The sequence below is a fragment of the Prinia subflava genome, chromosome 3, assembly GCF_021018805.1.
Source record: "Prinia subflava isolate CZ2003 ecotype Zambia chromosome 3, Cam_Psub_1.2, whole genome shotgun sequence".
NCBI lineage: Eukaryota > Metazoa > Chordata > Aves > Passeriformes > Cisticolidae > Prinia > Prinia subflava.
This window is the reverse complement of record NC_086249.1, coordinates 28,694,343-28,710,797: the sequence shown is the minus strand read 5'-3', so window position 1 is coordinate 28,710,797 and position 16,455 is coordinate 28,694,343. Positions and strand designations below refer to the sequence as shown.

At 47.1% G+C, this 16,455-nt stretch overlaps 1 protein-coding gene across 2 annotated transcripts in view; it reads right to left on the bottom strand.

Annotated features, from left to right (window-relative positions):
• The window catches only part of AMOTL1 (angiomotin like 1), a 54,618-nt gene that overhangs the window by 25,123 nt on the left and 13,040 nt on the right, over positions 1 to 16,455 (bottom strand). For both annotated transcript variants that reach the window (XM_063394509.1, XM_063394510.1), the window contains exons 3-5: positions 14,924 to 15,809; positions 4,267 to 4,531; positions 132 to 276 (exon numbers count right to left, since the gene is read on the bottom strand). In XM_063394509.1, the coding sequence (XP_063250579.1) occupies positions 132 to 276; positions 4,267 to 4,531; positions 14,924 to 15,809 (1,296 nt within the window). The remainder of the gene's footprint in view (positions 1 to 131; positions 277 to 4,266; positions 4,532 to 14,923; positions 15,810 to 16,455) is intronic.

The following is a 16,455-nucleotide window of genomic DNA, read 5'->3' as shown; positions in this document are numbered from 1 at the left end:
TGCCTTATTTCTCACGATGTGTTTCTAAATATTGTATAAAGCCACTCCTCTAAAGCCTGCTGCTCTGGAGCTTGCAAGTGAAACACCATGTCAACTGGAGGGGAAAAAAACCACAAGCAACTGTAACATACCACGGAGATCCCTGTTGAAATCATGAAGTCTCCTAATTTCTCCTTCAAGTTTGTTTCTCATTGCTTTGTCCAGAGACTCCCTCTTAGTGGTGGTCTTGACCAAACCCTCATAAGCTTCTGAAATCCTCTGAATCTCTATTTCAAACTGAAAGGAGAGAGAGTTCCTGTTAAAGCCCTGCAGGAATGTGTCCCATCCCAGTGTTTGCCCAGCCCATTCCAGTAAGACACAAGGGGTCAGGGCAATGCTCATGTCCAGTGCCACACCAGTCACCAACTCTGCAGTGACCAATCTCCCTGGCAGAGGATGGCATGAAGGTCCAGCAATGCTGCTGGCTCCTGCAGTGGGGATCCCTGTAAACACCCTGTGGGGCAGCTCACCATGTCACAATGCCCCAGGACACCATACTGGTAGCTCCCAAAAAACCTCAAGGTGGGCTAGACTTGATGGAACTGCTTGGTTGCCTTTAGTCTATGACCATGGTGACTGCTTTAATGCCATCCAAGAGGAGAAAAAAAAAGGAAATGGTGTGCTTGTGTGGGCTGTATTCTCTCCTAGAAAGGTTTTGGAGGCAACATTTATTATTCAACAGGTCCCTGATGCAAAACTTATCTCTGAGCTCTGAATGCTACCACAAGAATTTTAGGCTCAGCTCTGGCTTCATGTTGCTTTTAAACTATTGTGATCCATTCCTTTCCATCCTTGACTGAAGACTGCTTTATACAACAGAGACTCTCTATAACAGACAGAACCAATTGTTTTGGGTTTTCAGTCTTCTTGACTTCATCTCCTTGAAACCTGGCAAGCTGCAGGCAGGGTATGCAGAGGAACCCCTTAGCAGTGAACTTGCATCTTAAGACCTGAGTCCAACAGACTGACAGAAGAATAGTCCAGGGTAGAGTTTTGCTGTTCAGCTCAATCCAACTCTTTTAGTAAGAAAATGTCATGTTAAGTGACACAGCTTTGGTAAAATCATTGCTGCAGAGTTGGTGAACTGATGTGGGTATCTGTTCCTGCATGCCTGGCCCTTCTGTTTGTGGAGACAGGCTGGAAAACCAAAATACATATACAGACTCCCACATACTTTTCTAAATCTGGCACTTTTTTGGCCTCTAGAGTCATGGGTGGGACAGATTCATGATTTTTGAAGCCAGGGTGTGAGCTCACCTCCACTTGCTGAAGAATTAGGTCCCTCTCAGTAAGCTTCAGGCATGATTTTCCAGCTGTAGCACTTGTGGAATGAAAGCTCCAGGGACACTGGAGCTGTCACCCCCCTGTGTGTGTACGAATCTGCGGCCAGGCTCCAGCAGCCTGGACCTGCACTTCCCATAATACTGGAGCCACCCTGTCAAGATACAGCCCATGGGCAGGCAGCACCTCCAAACCACACACCAAGGAAAGCCTGGCAGAGCCATGATGGGGAAACCAGCTTACCTTCCCCACTTTCTGCTTCCAGCTTGTTCTCAAGCACGAAAGCTGAAACAAGTGGGGACATTCAGACTAGACATGAGAAAGTGTTTCTTTACTGAGTGGATGGTCAAATCCTGGAGCAGGTTTCCTAGAAAGGTGGTCAATGCCCCAAGCCTGTCAGTGCTTTAGAGGCATTGGAACAATGCCCTTAGCAAGGTGCTTTAATGTGGTTCAGTCTGAGCTGTTCAGGGATTTGGTAAACCACTATCTGCAGAAGATGCTTTCTCCAGCGAGCTCCTACCACAGCAAAGCAAATTTGCCAGCACAAAAGTGGGTTTCTACAGGCTAACAATCTGGCCTAATGCTGCTGGTTACCACAAGGGCTCTGCTTGGCCCTCTGTATGCTGGTATTTCCCAAAGCACATCACCACACAGCCTGCTGCCCTGGAGGCAAGAACTTGCTGTAGCAAGCGCTCCATCAGCACGGAACAAAATTAAAGGAGAGCAGAAGAACAGCCATAAATTGTGTTGGCGTTTCTCAACAGCTCTGGGATTTCCTTCTCCCTCTTCCATGGAGGAGAAAAAAAACAATTCAGCCTTTTCTCTGCCTGGTAGCTCCTGGAACCAACCCACTCAAACAACCCACACATGTGGCATGGGGAAGAGCCAGCCCAGCCTGGCAATTAAACCCAACAAGGTAACACTGCTCAGAAAAGGGAAAATCATGCAAAAAGCTCAAAATTAAATGCACACAATTCCTCTTCCAACTCTTTTTAGGTAAGAAAATGAGGCAACTCATCAAACAGCACAGGGATTCATCACCACCTTGTACCTCTCTATAAAAAAGTCTGTTCACACACAACTGAGAATGTGACAAGCCTCAGAACCGATTTGTTTGTACAAATGGCCATGGAGTCCTGTCAGGCTGACTTTCTCTAACTTCTCCTATTCTTTAACAAATAAAAGTGATGGGAAGGTGATCCTACCTAGAACAAAATTGTTACCCACAAACAAGAAGTACTCCTTCCTGATCTTTCCACTTGCAACAAGAGGGAAGAGTTTTCACATCCAAAGTACGTAATTTAACTCAATCACAATTTCAGAGGCAATGTTTGTGGGAACCAAGGAAGACCTGCCCTGACCTTGTACTCAAACACAGCAAGAGCAGCATGGGAGGGACACCATGTGTTAGAGATTTGGTTTCCTGAAGAAAGAATGCACTTGAGTATGTGTTTCACTTTAATACTCTGCTTACATTCCCCAAAGTCAATGGTACTCAAGTCCACACTTTATTGACTGAAGTGAGACTTCAACCCATGCTTGAATACCTTTCTGTTGGTGTCTGATGCAATAGACTTGCAGGGCATCCAAGATAAAGAGAGAGCCATTTCCAAGAGTGAAAAAAACCAGAATATTTATAGGGCATTTCACTTAAATACCTTTTACTGAACAACGCAGCTTTTGTAAAATTAATAGCTGGAATATTTCTTTTTGCCCACAAAGGCCACAGGGAAGTCAGTATTAAAGTTTTTGCAGATTTCTTCACAAATAGTTAATGTTGAAGCAAATTTTTTTTGAACTAAGTTTAGGAAATTCTGTGAATAAACCCAACTCATCTTGTTGCAGAGAAGGAGACAGAAGAAAAAGCAGCTACAAAACAGCTGGTCTTTTCTCTGATCTGTTAGAACAGATTGTCACATATTTCTCCCAAAGCTGAGGTTGGGACATGGTCTTTCAGAGCTGCTTCTTCTTCTGTGAAGAGTGTCTCCAAGAACATCCTGATCTGCATAGCAGAGAAAAAAATAGAGCTCCCATACAGACTCCCACGTTCAGAGAGAAAAGACCTACAGTCTAAGCTCATTTGTAAGTGGTGGGAAGACATAAATGAAATAGTAGTGCAGGATCTTAAACAAGTTACTTGGTCCAAGCCCTTGGGACCCAAAGCCAGCAGACCTGGGGAGCATCTCTGCTTTGCCTTCAGTGAGCCACAGTTTTAAGCAACTTCTACTTTGTTTGATACAACTCTTCATCTTCTCACCCCAGGCACTGCACAAGACATCACCCTTCTCCACTGGAAAACCTGCATGCTACAGAAGAGAGGAAGCAGGATCTCTTAGAAAAATGGGCTTTGAGCAAAATCTTTACCAAGTGGTTCTTTCAGATAAAGGGACAATGCTTTTAGAACCAACATGATCAAATGGATGTCTAACATCAGTTCTTGGAAATTCAAAGAGCAGTAACTGAAAGCCTCTAAGACAACCCAGTTTTTCTATTTCCAAACAATGGACAACTCCAATGGAGGCTGTTACACTTCCAAAGAGTAAGGAGCACCACACGAGCTTATTGTGGTGGACAAGACTGCTTGGGAGCGATGTGGACGTGCTCCTCATATCATTCTCACCTGCATCTCTCACCCCTGTGCAGGACCCAGGTACACCGGGAACATATTGCCTATGGAAGACTTCTAGGGAAAGCTGCAATGAAGCCAGCATGGAAGGGCAGAAGGGGAAAATATCAAGTTGAGAGATATCTGATGGGCTGTCCTGTTTCCTCCTAAAGGCAGTGCAGCCCACAAGGCACAGGATTATCCTTCTGTGAGACCACCATGGAGAGGCAGTGGTTAGAAATGGCCAGTGGTGCATTTCCATTGCAGTGACACAACTATGAAGAACAGCTGCCCAAAGGCAGAAGCACCTGGCGAGGCTCCATCCCAACCTCTCCACCTACCTTCTGCAGCTTGTCTGCCTTGTCGTAGTACCCCTCCAGCTCCTGCCGCAGCACGTGGTTCTCCTCGGAGAGCATCTCCACCATCTGCTGCGCGCGCTCCACGATGGCAAAGGCGTCGGGTGTCAGCTGCTGGCCGGGCAGCGTGGCGGGCTGGGCGGCCGCCGGCAGCGGGGGCAAGGAGCCCGGGAGCAGAGGGCCAGCGGCGGCCTGCGAGGACATGGGGCTGTGCTGCTGCGCCAGCGGGAAGGGCGCCTGGCATTGTCGGCTGTGGGAGAGCACACACGGGGAAGGGTTAGAGCCGCACGCCCTCGAAATGCTGACGAGAGCTTCCACCTAATGACTGCACGGTTTATTAACAGCGTTATAACTGGACAGTCACGACTCCTAAATACCAACAGTCGCAGCAGAGACGGGGCAAATTGTCTCCTCACCTGCTCTTGACAGTGACATACACATCTGGTATGAAGGGATAAAGGAAGCACTGACTCAAAACCAGCATTTTTTCCTAAGTGTGCAGCTAATACTTCAGCAACAGCCAGCCTTTCCCTGCCTCCCTTTCCCACAAGTGCCATAGCCAAGAAGCATAAGCTGGCAGGCTTGAGGAAAACACAAGGGATGCATTACTCACCCTTCGAACACTGCTCCCTGCTCAGAGCAAGACCAGCAGATCAACTGAGTTGGGAGGCGGGAGGAAGTGATGTGAGCAAAGCAGCATCCCTGAGTGGCTTTAGCAAGTGGAAGAGGGAAGTGCTGCTGCAGAACTGCTGGAGGCACAGCCCATTCAATCACAGTGAGCCATGAAAGCCATCTTCCAGTGGGAGACCTGATTGTGTCACTGCCCGATTAAGGGCATCTATCACTCACCAGACTCATATCAGGGTATAATAACAAGTGAGCTGTAGTGTATCTGCTTGTGAGCTAGGCTTGCTGTCAGCAGGCAGCTCTTTAATACATCTGAATCATAATTTGCAATGGCTGGATGATAATCCAAGAGGATGTCTCAGCAGTGAGGGTAAACCTGCAGCAGACAGCCAGGTGGGATCAGAGTCCCTCACCTGACCCATCTCCCTCCCTCCATCCACTGCACAGGCAGCCCTCGAAGCCTTGGCCAGGGGGAGAAGCCCCAGGCAAAATCTCACTGTGCACAGACTGAGCCACTCCTCAGCCCTGATGCCAAAGTTCTGAAATTTCTACACTGATCTTGTTAGAGACTCAACCCAGACCACGCAGTACCTCAGCATCAGGGCCCAGTTAAACTGGAACATAAGCTGGCTGCTGGACCCCACCTGAAGTCTGCAATCAAGTACCTTCTGGGATTTGTATTTTAACATAACTACAAGCTATTAGGCTTGCTGTTCATATAATTATCTTTATTTCTGTACCCTACACAAGGCACAAGACATAATGAACAGACATATCTACCCCGCTGGGCCTCAAAGATCCATGAATGCTTTTTCTTAGACAGACAATTTTGTGCTATATAAATACATAGTAATTATGGTTACTGTTGTCTTCAGCACCTACACAGCTTCTCAAAACAGGGTTTTCAAAAGCCTTCAGTGTTGGCCTAATTCTACCGACAATAACCCACCACTTCCTTCAACTGCAGCAGAACAAAGCTGAAAAGTGAAGGCAATTTTAAAATCCTGCCCTAGAAAATGAACAGCACTGCTCCAATAGACTTGTCCCCGCCAAGCCACACCACAGCAAAGAAAGCCAGCAACTCAGCCTTAATCTTCTGTCCAAACTAGAGTGAAAGCAAATCAGGCTCTGCAGGACCCCAGACACAGCGCACACACAGTCCCATACTCTCATCCCAGCTTTGCCCGACGCATCTGCTCTGGCACAGAAAGGTACTGAAATGGAGGAAACACCAAACACAAGTACACTGCCAGCCTGGTCAGAAGTACAGACCAGTGTCCCTGGGAAGAAGATGCCAGCAGAACTTCATGAAGCCAGCACTGAGGAAAGCTCTGCTGAGCTCAGTCTGGCCTTGAGATGGCTTTTACCTGCCTAGCATAGACATGCTCTAAGGCTGTGTCTGTCCCGTAAATTAAACATCCACAGAGGCAGCTCAAGAGCACAGGACAGGGGCCATTCCCTCTGGGCAGCTCCCAGGGCCAGAAGGGCTCGCTCTCAGTCTCAGGCATATTAGTTCTCTGGCAGAGGTGCAGGCTAATGAGCTAAATGTCTACTGAAAGAGGCTAAAGCTTCCCAAAAGACAGGAAGCCAGGGAGGTGCTGTATAACACTTCAAAACAAAAGACACAGGAATTCATAATCACAGAATGGCTTGGGTTGGCAGTGATCATTCAAAACCATCTAGTCCAACCACCCTGCCATAGGCTCAGACACCTTCCACTAGATGAGGCTTCTCAGGGCTCCAACCAACCTAGCCTTGAACATTTCCCATGACAGAGCATCCATAACTTCTCTGGGCAACCTGTTGCAGTGCCTCACCACCCTCAGCATAAAAAATTTCTTCCTTGTATCTAATTTAAATCTACCCTCTCCCAGTTCAAAGCTATTTTCTTTTGTCCCATCTCTACAGGCCTTGGTAGTACATCCTGCTCCAGCTTTCTTATAAGCTCCCTTTACGCATTAGAAGGCTGCAGTAAGATCTCTCTGGAGCCTTCTCTCCTCTCCTCTCCTCTCCTCTCCTCTCCTCTCCTCTCCTCTCCTCTCCTCTCCTCTCCTCTCCTCTCCTCTCCTCTCCTCTCCTCTCCTCTCCTCTCCTCTCCTCTCCTCTCCTCTCCTCTCCTCTCCTCTCCTCTCCTCTCCTCTCCTCTCCTCTCCTCTCCTCTCCTCTCCTCTCCTCTCCTCTCCTCTCCTCTCCAGGCTGAACAACCCCAATTCTCAATCTGTCTTCACAGAAGAGGTGCTCCAGCCCTCTGATCATGGGCATAGTTCTCACACCATCCCCACAGTCTCCCTTTCCTTCTGGTGCTCCGGTGTGCAAGGCTGGCAAGGAACCTGATGCCCATCGTGGGACTTGAGTATCCTTTTGCTCAAAAATTTGGACAATAAATAACACCATGAGTGAGGGATGTCACTCTCAGTGCAAAAGATGCTCCACAAGTGAATGTGAACTCAGACAAGCACACAACACCTCCTCATTGCTGCTGACAGCCAGTCTGTGCTCACGTGTTTTACCACAGCAATTAATTCAGCTAAGTGTGAGCTTGTTTGTCTTTACCAGAAGAAAAGGCACCACTGGTTTTATGCAAGTAAAAGCCCAACTGTCTGGATACAGTTACATCCCTACAAAAACACTTAGTAGAAAGTAGAAAATTTGGAAGATTTGCTGCAGGTACAGATTTTCTCACTTCTTTACGGGAACAGCATAGAGCAATTGAATTAAATTGATCTCTGAATTTAAACCAGTAGAGATACAGCAATTTTTCTTTTTCATTATGAAACACAGCAATCTTTGTCCATAGATACACCCTTTAGACCCTTGCATGAACTTTTGACACTGCACTTTTGGGAAATCTTAGTCTTTCATTAATTTAATCTTTTCTTGTCACTTTAGTCTGTCTAGCTTTACACTACAGAGGAAGGAAAGACCACAGAGATCTCTATTTTCTTAAACTGCAAATGACTTTTTGAGCTACTAAAGATTTACACCCTATAGCAGCTGCCAGCCATCAGAGTCTCAGCAGCCAGGGCCACAGGAGAGATTCTACAATGTTTTCCAGCTTGGAAATCGAACAGGTACAACTAGCTTTACACCTCTTGAAGCACAGCTGTACAACAAAATTAATGTTTCTAACTTTCTTTTTACTTGTTTAATCTGTCCCAATTTAGTTCTGACTTAGCCAACTGCAAAATCTCTGAGTACATATGCAATAAAATAAACACAGCAATTCACATTAACAAATCAGCATTTGCAAAAATAGGAATGTTATAACATCAGCTTAGTTCCTATCCAAATGCCCATGTAAAGCTCCAAAAAAACACAGCAATCAGGATTATCCTGAGGTCCTTTGGGCTTAGTAAAGAACGACATTCTCACAATGCTTCTACTGTATTTTAATGTTGATCTTACTCTGCATTAGAGCAGGTTAAAATCTTTCAGCCAAACACATTTTAGTTGAAAATCATCCTTTAAAGCATGCAACTGGAATATTGTGAGTTTTGGCCATTCTGGAACATTTCAGCTACATTTCTATTAAAAACATATTTTTTGTTGATGTTATTGTAGAAGTAGGGCCCCCATGAGCTTCTGCAATGCATTGTAAAGAAGGAAAAAGAGAAAAAATATTAAGGAAAACAGCTTTTTGAATAAAGAGCACTAGCAGGCAGTGAGACTTTCAAAGACTACTGTGCTGGGGTCACCAAGCACTCTCTTTCTTATCACAAATACAGCTCATGGTACATATATAACAGCTTACAATGGAATGTCTTCAGCAAAATACTTGACAATGGATCTCACTTCCATAAGAAATCCCTCAAGATGTTGGGGCTGCTCAAGCCCCCAAATTTAGGCATGGTCTTAATACTCCTCTTATACTGGACCACCTGGGAGCAAGAATTACCAGGACAAAGGAAATTGGGGAGAATTTTAACTTTATGTAGGAATAAGAAATCTGGAAATGAAATTAATGATGAAGTCCACTTGCTGTTGATGACCAGGAAATCATGAGTACAAAAGAGCTGTTGTTGGATAAAGCAGCACAGTATTAGTAATAAAATTAAAATGCCTGTAAATGTTCTGGAAAGGAAATTCCACCTCAGCCTTGGCTACAGGTACAGTGAACCTCTCCTCTGTCTAGGGATGGAAAGGGGCCAGTGAAGGATGGACTTTGTTTACAACACACCATGGCATTTACATTCATAATTAAAATGCCCTCCTCTAACCTATTTAGCTCATCTTTCTCTAAATGCTCTGCCTTCCTTTGCCTTTAGGGCAGACTGACCTATTTCATCTTTCAAAGACTCTCCCAAGGAACTTCATTTCACAACTTCATGCATCTTCTGTGGATGCTCTGGCTGCGTCAGCGATAAGGCATTTCTGGGGTGCAATTCTTTGAAGTTGCCTTAGGCTTTTACCTTACAATAAGAGTAAAAAAGTGTGTGAAATGTGCTTATTCCTGCCCATTGCCTGGGAGCCTTCAGTCTGGATACTAACATCAGACCAGGTGTCTACCTGAATTCATTATCATTTCTGCAGTCACAAAGCAGCTTCAACCACCGTTCTGTCTCACTGTGAATAACATGGAAGACACAGCATTATGGCCATGCAGGAAACAAACAGGATTCTGGCAAAGTCAGCAAGCCCAGTCTGATGGTCATGGTGCAAGAAAACACAATTACAGATCCATCACTAAGTGGTGATACAGAAAGAAATGGGAGAACACTTGGCAAAGTCCAAGCCTCTCATGGTATTCTGTGTCTTATGGAATCAGCAATAGTTGTAGCACTTTGTAAACACGAGTGTTTGTTTCAAAAAACATTCTGCAGACTTGGGACTCACACCTCTTGAATTCACTATTTTGTTGGTGACATTTGTTAGTTCTGGAAAGACTTGGTCCAGGTTCTTTGGCACAATTACGTAAATATTTTGCAGGGCAAAATTATAATCTAAAAGGACATATGCTGTATCAAACATATCCTCAGCAGTTAAGAGAGGGACAGAATATTGTATTTCCTCACAGAGATCCACACTCAGAACAGACTCTCAGCATAAGGAAAAGGTGCCTTCCTCAACCTCTGCACTTCTAGAGGAACCAGCTGGGATAAGAACAGAGAAAGGTAAGGAGAAATGACAGGGCATCACCCAAGCTGTGGAAACAGCTTCATTTCTCTTTCATTTATTTTAATGTAAGGCGTATTAGACCAGAAGGAGAGGATACAAAGCAAAGCTCCTCTGCAGGGCTGCCAGCATTCACATCAGATGGAAGTGCAGCCTCCAACCCACGCTCATGCTGGGGTTATCCTTGGAGAGAAAAGCCAGGACAAGTCAGTTTGGGTGTAACATCCTTCAGCTTTTCCACAAACCTGCCTGCCTGGGCTGTCTCAGGGAGGAAAACAAGCTCCTTGTGTCCTGTCAGCAGCCACAGACATGGCTGAATTGGTAAATATCAACAGGTTGTCTGAAAACAGCAATAATATGTGTGGGGGGAATAAATACACAAATAACTGAAGAAGCAGCAGACTATTTTGGCAGTTAATTATAGACTTCTACACCCTGGCAAGGTGGAACTTTATGAGGCACATAAAAAATGGGATGTATTTAAAAACAGCCCAGATTTATTCTTTTCATTGATTCTACATGCTGACTTTCAAAACGCATGGATTAAATCAGAATGAAAAGGTACCTGCATGATTGTCTTCTTCATGTACCATGAATTAATTCCCCTCAGTAAGAAACAGAGTTTGGAACTCAAGGCTTCATTTGCATTATACATGCTTTTTATTAATAGTGCAGAGAAAGAAATCATTCTGAATAAAAGACACCAGGATCTGACAAGAGCCACTGGGATCAATGAAGAGGATTCACTGCATGGAGTGATCTGGATCATGGAGAAACAGTATTGACTTGAGGTGGTCCAAGCTCATCCATGCAGGAATAAATGCATCAAGCTAAAGTAAAAGGGTGGAAAATACTATCCTGGGCTGTGACAACCCTCACAGGCCTGGCTGGATAACCAGCTGCACGGGGAGATCCCAGGGTGCCAACTGCAAGTGCTAATGAGTGGTGTAAACAAGGAACACTGAGTCAAACCAGTGGTGTTACTGCACCTGATTAGCCTCTGGACCAGCTGGTACTGAACCAGTGTTCAGGTTGGCTTTCCACTGGGGAAAGAAATGGGATTTTGACAACAGTGAAATAAATACAAGCTGAGCTGCATCTGTTAAATGTATTAAAGGACTGATAGCACAGGTCTCCTCATTGTATCTGACAAAGATTTTGCAAAATCCCTAGTAACTAGAAAATACAGGCTGAAACTAAAATGGAGATCTAGGCCAGAGATGGCAATTAGCTAGTGGAACAAGGCTGTAAAGGCTGTGATGAATTCTCCAGATGGAGATTGTTATACTCACCAGGACTGAATGTTTCACAAACTGGAATTAATTCATGGCATTGTGCAAAAAACCTAAATTAGATTAGTTCTAAGCCCTTTTACCTAACAAGCTGTGACTTTCTGAACCTGCACATAAGGAAAGATAGCAAAGACACCATTCAGGAATAGCTGCACATCTAGGAAAGGAAACATCATCTGAAGATTATTATACTTGGCCAACTTAAAGCATTTGGAAGTTGTGAGTCAGGGCCCCAAGCATGAAGCAACTGGCTTAAAAATACTGATTTTTAAAAGGGAAAAAAATACTGGTTCATTTTTATTTGCTTTCTGGTTGTTTTGTCCTTTAAGCTTCAAGGTTCAAGCTCTGCTCTGCAATTGCAATGTCCATAAAACAGAAGTCACTAAATCTAATTTATATAAATTCTGAGACTACCCCTACGTCATATGACTCTAGGAATTCTTCAGTACAACACCAATTATCTTGAAAATTACAATAAATTTCAAGATTTCACCCTGATGATTATAAAGGTAATGTTGCCTTTAAAACCAGTCATGTGCTAAAGAAATAGTCAAACCAAAAAAAAAAAAAAAGAAGTTAAGCAGCAGCTACAGTTGTTCCATTATTCTTCAACAGCTCCCTGCCAGCGCTGGTCCTGTTCCAGTCACAATTCCCTTGTCAAAGAAGGACTGTGGGGAAGTGGGGGCTCAGTGACCCTTTAGATCTTTTCCATGCCTCGTATCTGTGAGTGCTTTTTCTGGATCGATGCACTCTGTGTTTCTCCCCTTTTCTAGAACACAGAAGCCTTCGCATGGTCCCTGGCCAGAGGATGCCAGGATGGATGGGCTGGGGAACCAATATGACCAAGACAGAGGGAAGGAGATGCTGGGGTGTATGAGATTCCCATCAGCAAAGTTCTGTTTCCATCAGCTTCATTCCCAGACACTCCTGATGAGATTCAAGCTGAAATTCCTCACCTCACTTGCTCCTTTTAACAGAAAAACCAGCCTCTCCAAACCCTACCCCTACTGCTAAACCTTATGAAACCAGGTAGTCCCCTATCTCAACCTCTTCTGTCAAGGCCCTCCATCTCAGCCAGATGCGTGGCAGTGAGTCTCCCCAGATAAGGGGAGAAGCAGTGACCAAGTGTAGAGTCACAGGAAGGTTTGTGCTTGGGAGCAACCCAGGAGTGTAACACAGCTCCCCCTGCACACAGCTCCCCTGCACCCCACTCCTCCAGCAGGGCTCAGACTGTGCCTGCTGCCCAGACAAACCCTCTAGTAAAGAGATCCTTGAACAGCTAACCTGCCTTTATCCTCTCCAAAGACTGAAATATTTGGCACAGAGAGCACTTTATGAAATTGCATTTTAACCATTCCAGATATGGGCAAGCCCATCCTGTCATGCAGCTCAGGATGCATGCAAGGATGCACTGGAGCACAGCTGCTGAAGGTAGAGAAATAACAAATGATGGATAAGCACAGAGGGACTACAGTCACCTCCTAAATGCTTTTGTCAACCAAATCTTCCTGGGTGACAGGACCATACAGAGATCCTACAGATCATGGGACCATAAACTGGAATAAGCACAGAATAAACTAAGTGAGTTTTTATTTTTTGGGTTTTAGTGACAGCAATTCATAATAATTGAGAAAAAGCCCAGGTAATGAATATTTCAGTGCGCCAAATGAAAGGTTCACATCCCTGTGTTAAAAAATACAGAGAAGCCTGAGATGAGGATGAAGACCATCACTTTGCTGAGACCCAGAGACTCACTGTCTGACATCTGAACACAGCCAAATGTTCTCCCATTCATTGACAGGAAACTCCCCCAAAATCCAGGCACCACGTGAAGGGAGCCAAGAAGGACCTGAAAATAACCACGTGTACATCAGGATCTAGAACTGCCATAAATAAAGCTCAAGAGACACCATAAACCTTAGAGCAAACCTAGCTTTGGTGAAACAACCCCCAGCCATGCCAACCCCCTAACCTACATCTCTACAAGCTTGCTGGCGTAGCTAGCAGGGATAGATGCCACCTTAGAAGTATTAAGGCCCCTGCTGAGTTACAAGAAAGATACCACTGAAGATTTTTTTAGTAAGTGTGCAAAACTTGGCAGCTGTGCTCTGTCGTGCTGCCAGTCTTCTGCTGCACTGCATATCCCTCCCCTTGGTGCCCCCGTACCTGACAGGAAGGAGATTTCTCCAGTATCACAGCACACAGGGCTAGCAGACATCTCCCCTGCAGTGTGATTTGGGGTAAACGATGCTGCTTTGTCAGACACAAGCAGTGACCACCACCATTTCTCTCCACAGCTGCTGGAGCCATCCAGCCTTTGCTGAGGACTGGCAGCTGGCACTGAATCAAGGGGGTTTCTCAGCATTTACCTTGCTGAACAGGCAACTGGGAAAAGCTCTGGAAGTGGCCCCAAAGGGTTTTCCACTTACAGCTGATGTTCCCAGTTAGCTGAAGCAGTGCATGCAGCAACCAGCTCCACTTACTTGCACAGACTCATAATGCTGTTGAACCAGCATTTTCCAAGCATTACCAAGAGTGATACAAATACCCAAATCAGCTCCTTTTCTGTAGGGATGAACCTGCTTGGTGCTGGAGATGTTTGTTAGCACCACAAACAACTGCAGGAAAGCACGGCCCCAGTTGCCCCCACATCCATATAGCTCTTTCCTTGCATAAACACGCATTTTTTCTGAGGTCTTAAAAATGCTATCTTATTCTGAAAACATTGCATAAACTCCGCACAAAGGCGGAGTACATGTAGCTGTAGAAAGACTCAGCGCAGGCCTGCCGCTTGTCACAGCCACCCTGCCCCTGTCGCTGAAACTACGCTTTGAGTTTCTACCTGTCTCAACACAAATCCCATCCTTCCTGCAAACATGGAAAAGCAGAGCACTCCCTCCTGCATTCCATTTTGGACAGAAAGAGCCAGGTCAGTTGCGCCACCTTTTCTTTGTTACTGTGCTGTGGTAAAATAACTGTGTGTCACCCAAGGTGATGCCAACAAAACCTTTGGGGATTCTGGGATCAGTAAAGACCCAGTGAGACAGCTTGCAACATGGAAACTGCTCGCATTCACGTCAAAACAACTTTAGACTTCCAAACCCAACAAAATAACGGTCTGAGAGGTCAAAAAGACAGGGATGAGACAGAGAAACACTTGCATTTAGGTACAGCAAGGAAAAGGAGCCCTTAACACACCACATCATCTCTGAAGGCAGGACCTGCACCACTCGCAGGGATCAGCACGCAGCCAGCCAAAGCTGAATTCCTTTCAATGCACTTGGAATAAACCTATGCTCACAGGGAGGCCTGCCATGAGGGGCCCAGTACCATGAGAGCCCCATGTGAGCTCTGTGGGAAGATTTAAGAAGCGCCTAAGTGGTATATAAGCTTTATAGAGTCCTCTGGGAGATGCAGGTGCCTCCACCAGCCAGACCTGCCATCCCAGCCACAGATGTTATGTCCCCACTGCAGGGTGTGACGTCCCCACCGTGCCTGGAGCTACAGCTCTCCCTGGCCGTGCCTCCACGAGCCCCCAGCCCCAGAGACACCGGCTCCTCCATGGCGGGCAGGAGCAGGCCGCCCTGCAGACCCACCCCTGCGGCCATTACCTGCTGACCCCGTACTCTGGGGGCGGCTGGTAGCGCACGAGGGCCAGCTCCGCCCGCGCGGGCTGGGGCGCGGCGTAGGCGGCCTTGAGGACATCTTGTGATGGTTGCTCGCCGTAGAAGAGCCCGTGCTCCTGTGCCTTGCCCCCTGGGGCTGCTGCCTTGCCTTTGTAGGGGTACTCGGGAGGTGGGCCCCGTGGGTCCGTGGCCTTGCTGGGTTGTGGGGCTGCCTTGAAGCCTTTCCCACCTCCTGGGGCTGGGGGATGCTGCTTGGCCCCGTTCCTCTCCAGCGAGAGCTGCATGATCCTCTCGCTCAGCGAGCGGACGTGGCCCTGCTTCAGCTCCTTCAGCGCCTCATCCTTGTGCGCCTGCCCGCTGTTGGCCCGGTTCACTGTTGGCCTCCCCTCCGTCCTCGACTTCTGGCTGGAGGAGCCATAAAAAGCCGGTGTGGCAGCGGAGGCTGGCGGTGCGGGCTGGCCACGGAAAAACTGAGACTGGGCCTTGGCCTCCTCGTAGGTGGGGAGCTCCTCGGTGCCGTGCGGGGGCTGCGGGGCCCGAGGCTGCTTCTCCATGGCAGCACCGTCCCCCTGGTGCTCCTGCCCCTGTGGTTCCTGCCGCCCTGACGGCTGGACCATTGGCAGGTCTTCGGGAGCAAGGTTTTCTGCGGAGGAGAGAGTGCTGGCAGTGCTGTTGGAGGGGCCGACGCTGCCCGTCGCCTGGTGCTGTATGGCCAGCAGGTTCATGTTCTCGCTGGGGCTGCCATACCTCAGCCGCTCCTGGATCAGGCGCTGCAGGACGGTGCCGGCTGCCACCTCCTCCGCCCCTCGCATCTCCGCCTCTGGCGCACGGCAGAAGCTGGGCGGGCGCAGGGTGCAGAGGGTCTCCTCGGCTGGGCAGGGAGAGAGAGGTGGCCATTAGCTCTGCTGTCCAGGAGGTCCAATTCCCCCTGCTGTTTCTTCCCTTCCTCCATCCCACAACGGTGACCTCGTACCCAGGATGCACCCCATGGGCAGTGTCCTGCCAGCATTGCCCTGGCAGCACAGGGGACATGGGAACCAGCAAAGGAGGCAGAGCACTGCTCCCTGCTCATCCTCCACCCCTAATCCTAATTCTGTTTGGCAGTGACCCCTAGGAACACATTCCAGTCCCCTCCTAGGCCTTCCCCTCCATAATATTTCATGGGTCCCATACCCACAGCTCTGAACCTCCCTCTAAGTCAACAAGGAACATTGCATGTCACAGAGGAATTTGGTATTTTCTACCAGGGACGAGATGAGACGGGACAGGACAGGATGGGATGGGACAGGACAGGATAGGAGCCTACAATGGTTATCTCATCCCACTGCCTGACCAACTCAAAGCTCATAAAAAGTTAAAGCATTTTATTAAGGGCTTTGTCCAAATGCCTCTTTAAACACTGACAGGCTTGGTGCCTTGACCACCTCTCTAGGAAGCCTGTTCCAGTGTTTGACCTCTCCCTGGAGATGGCTTGCACGACTTACAGATGCAGCCTGCATGGCAATATCAACTGCTGC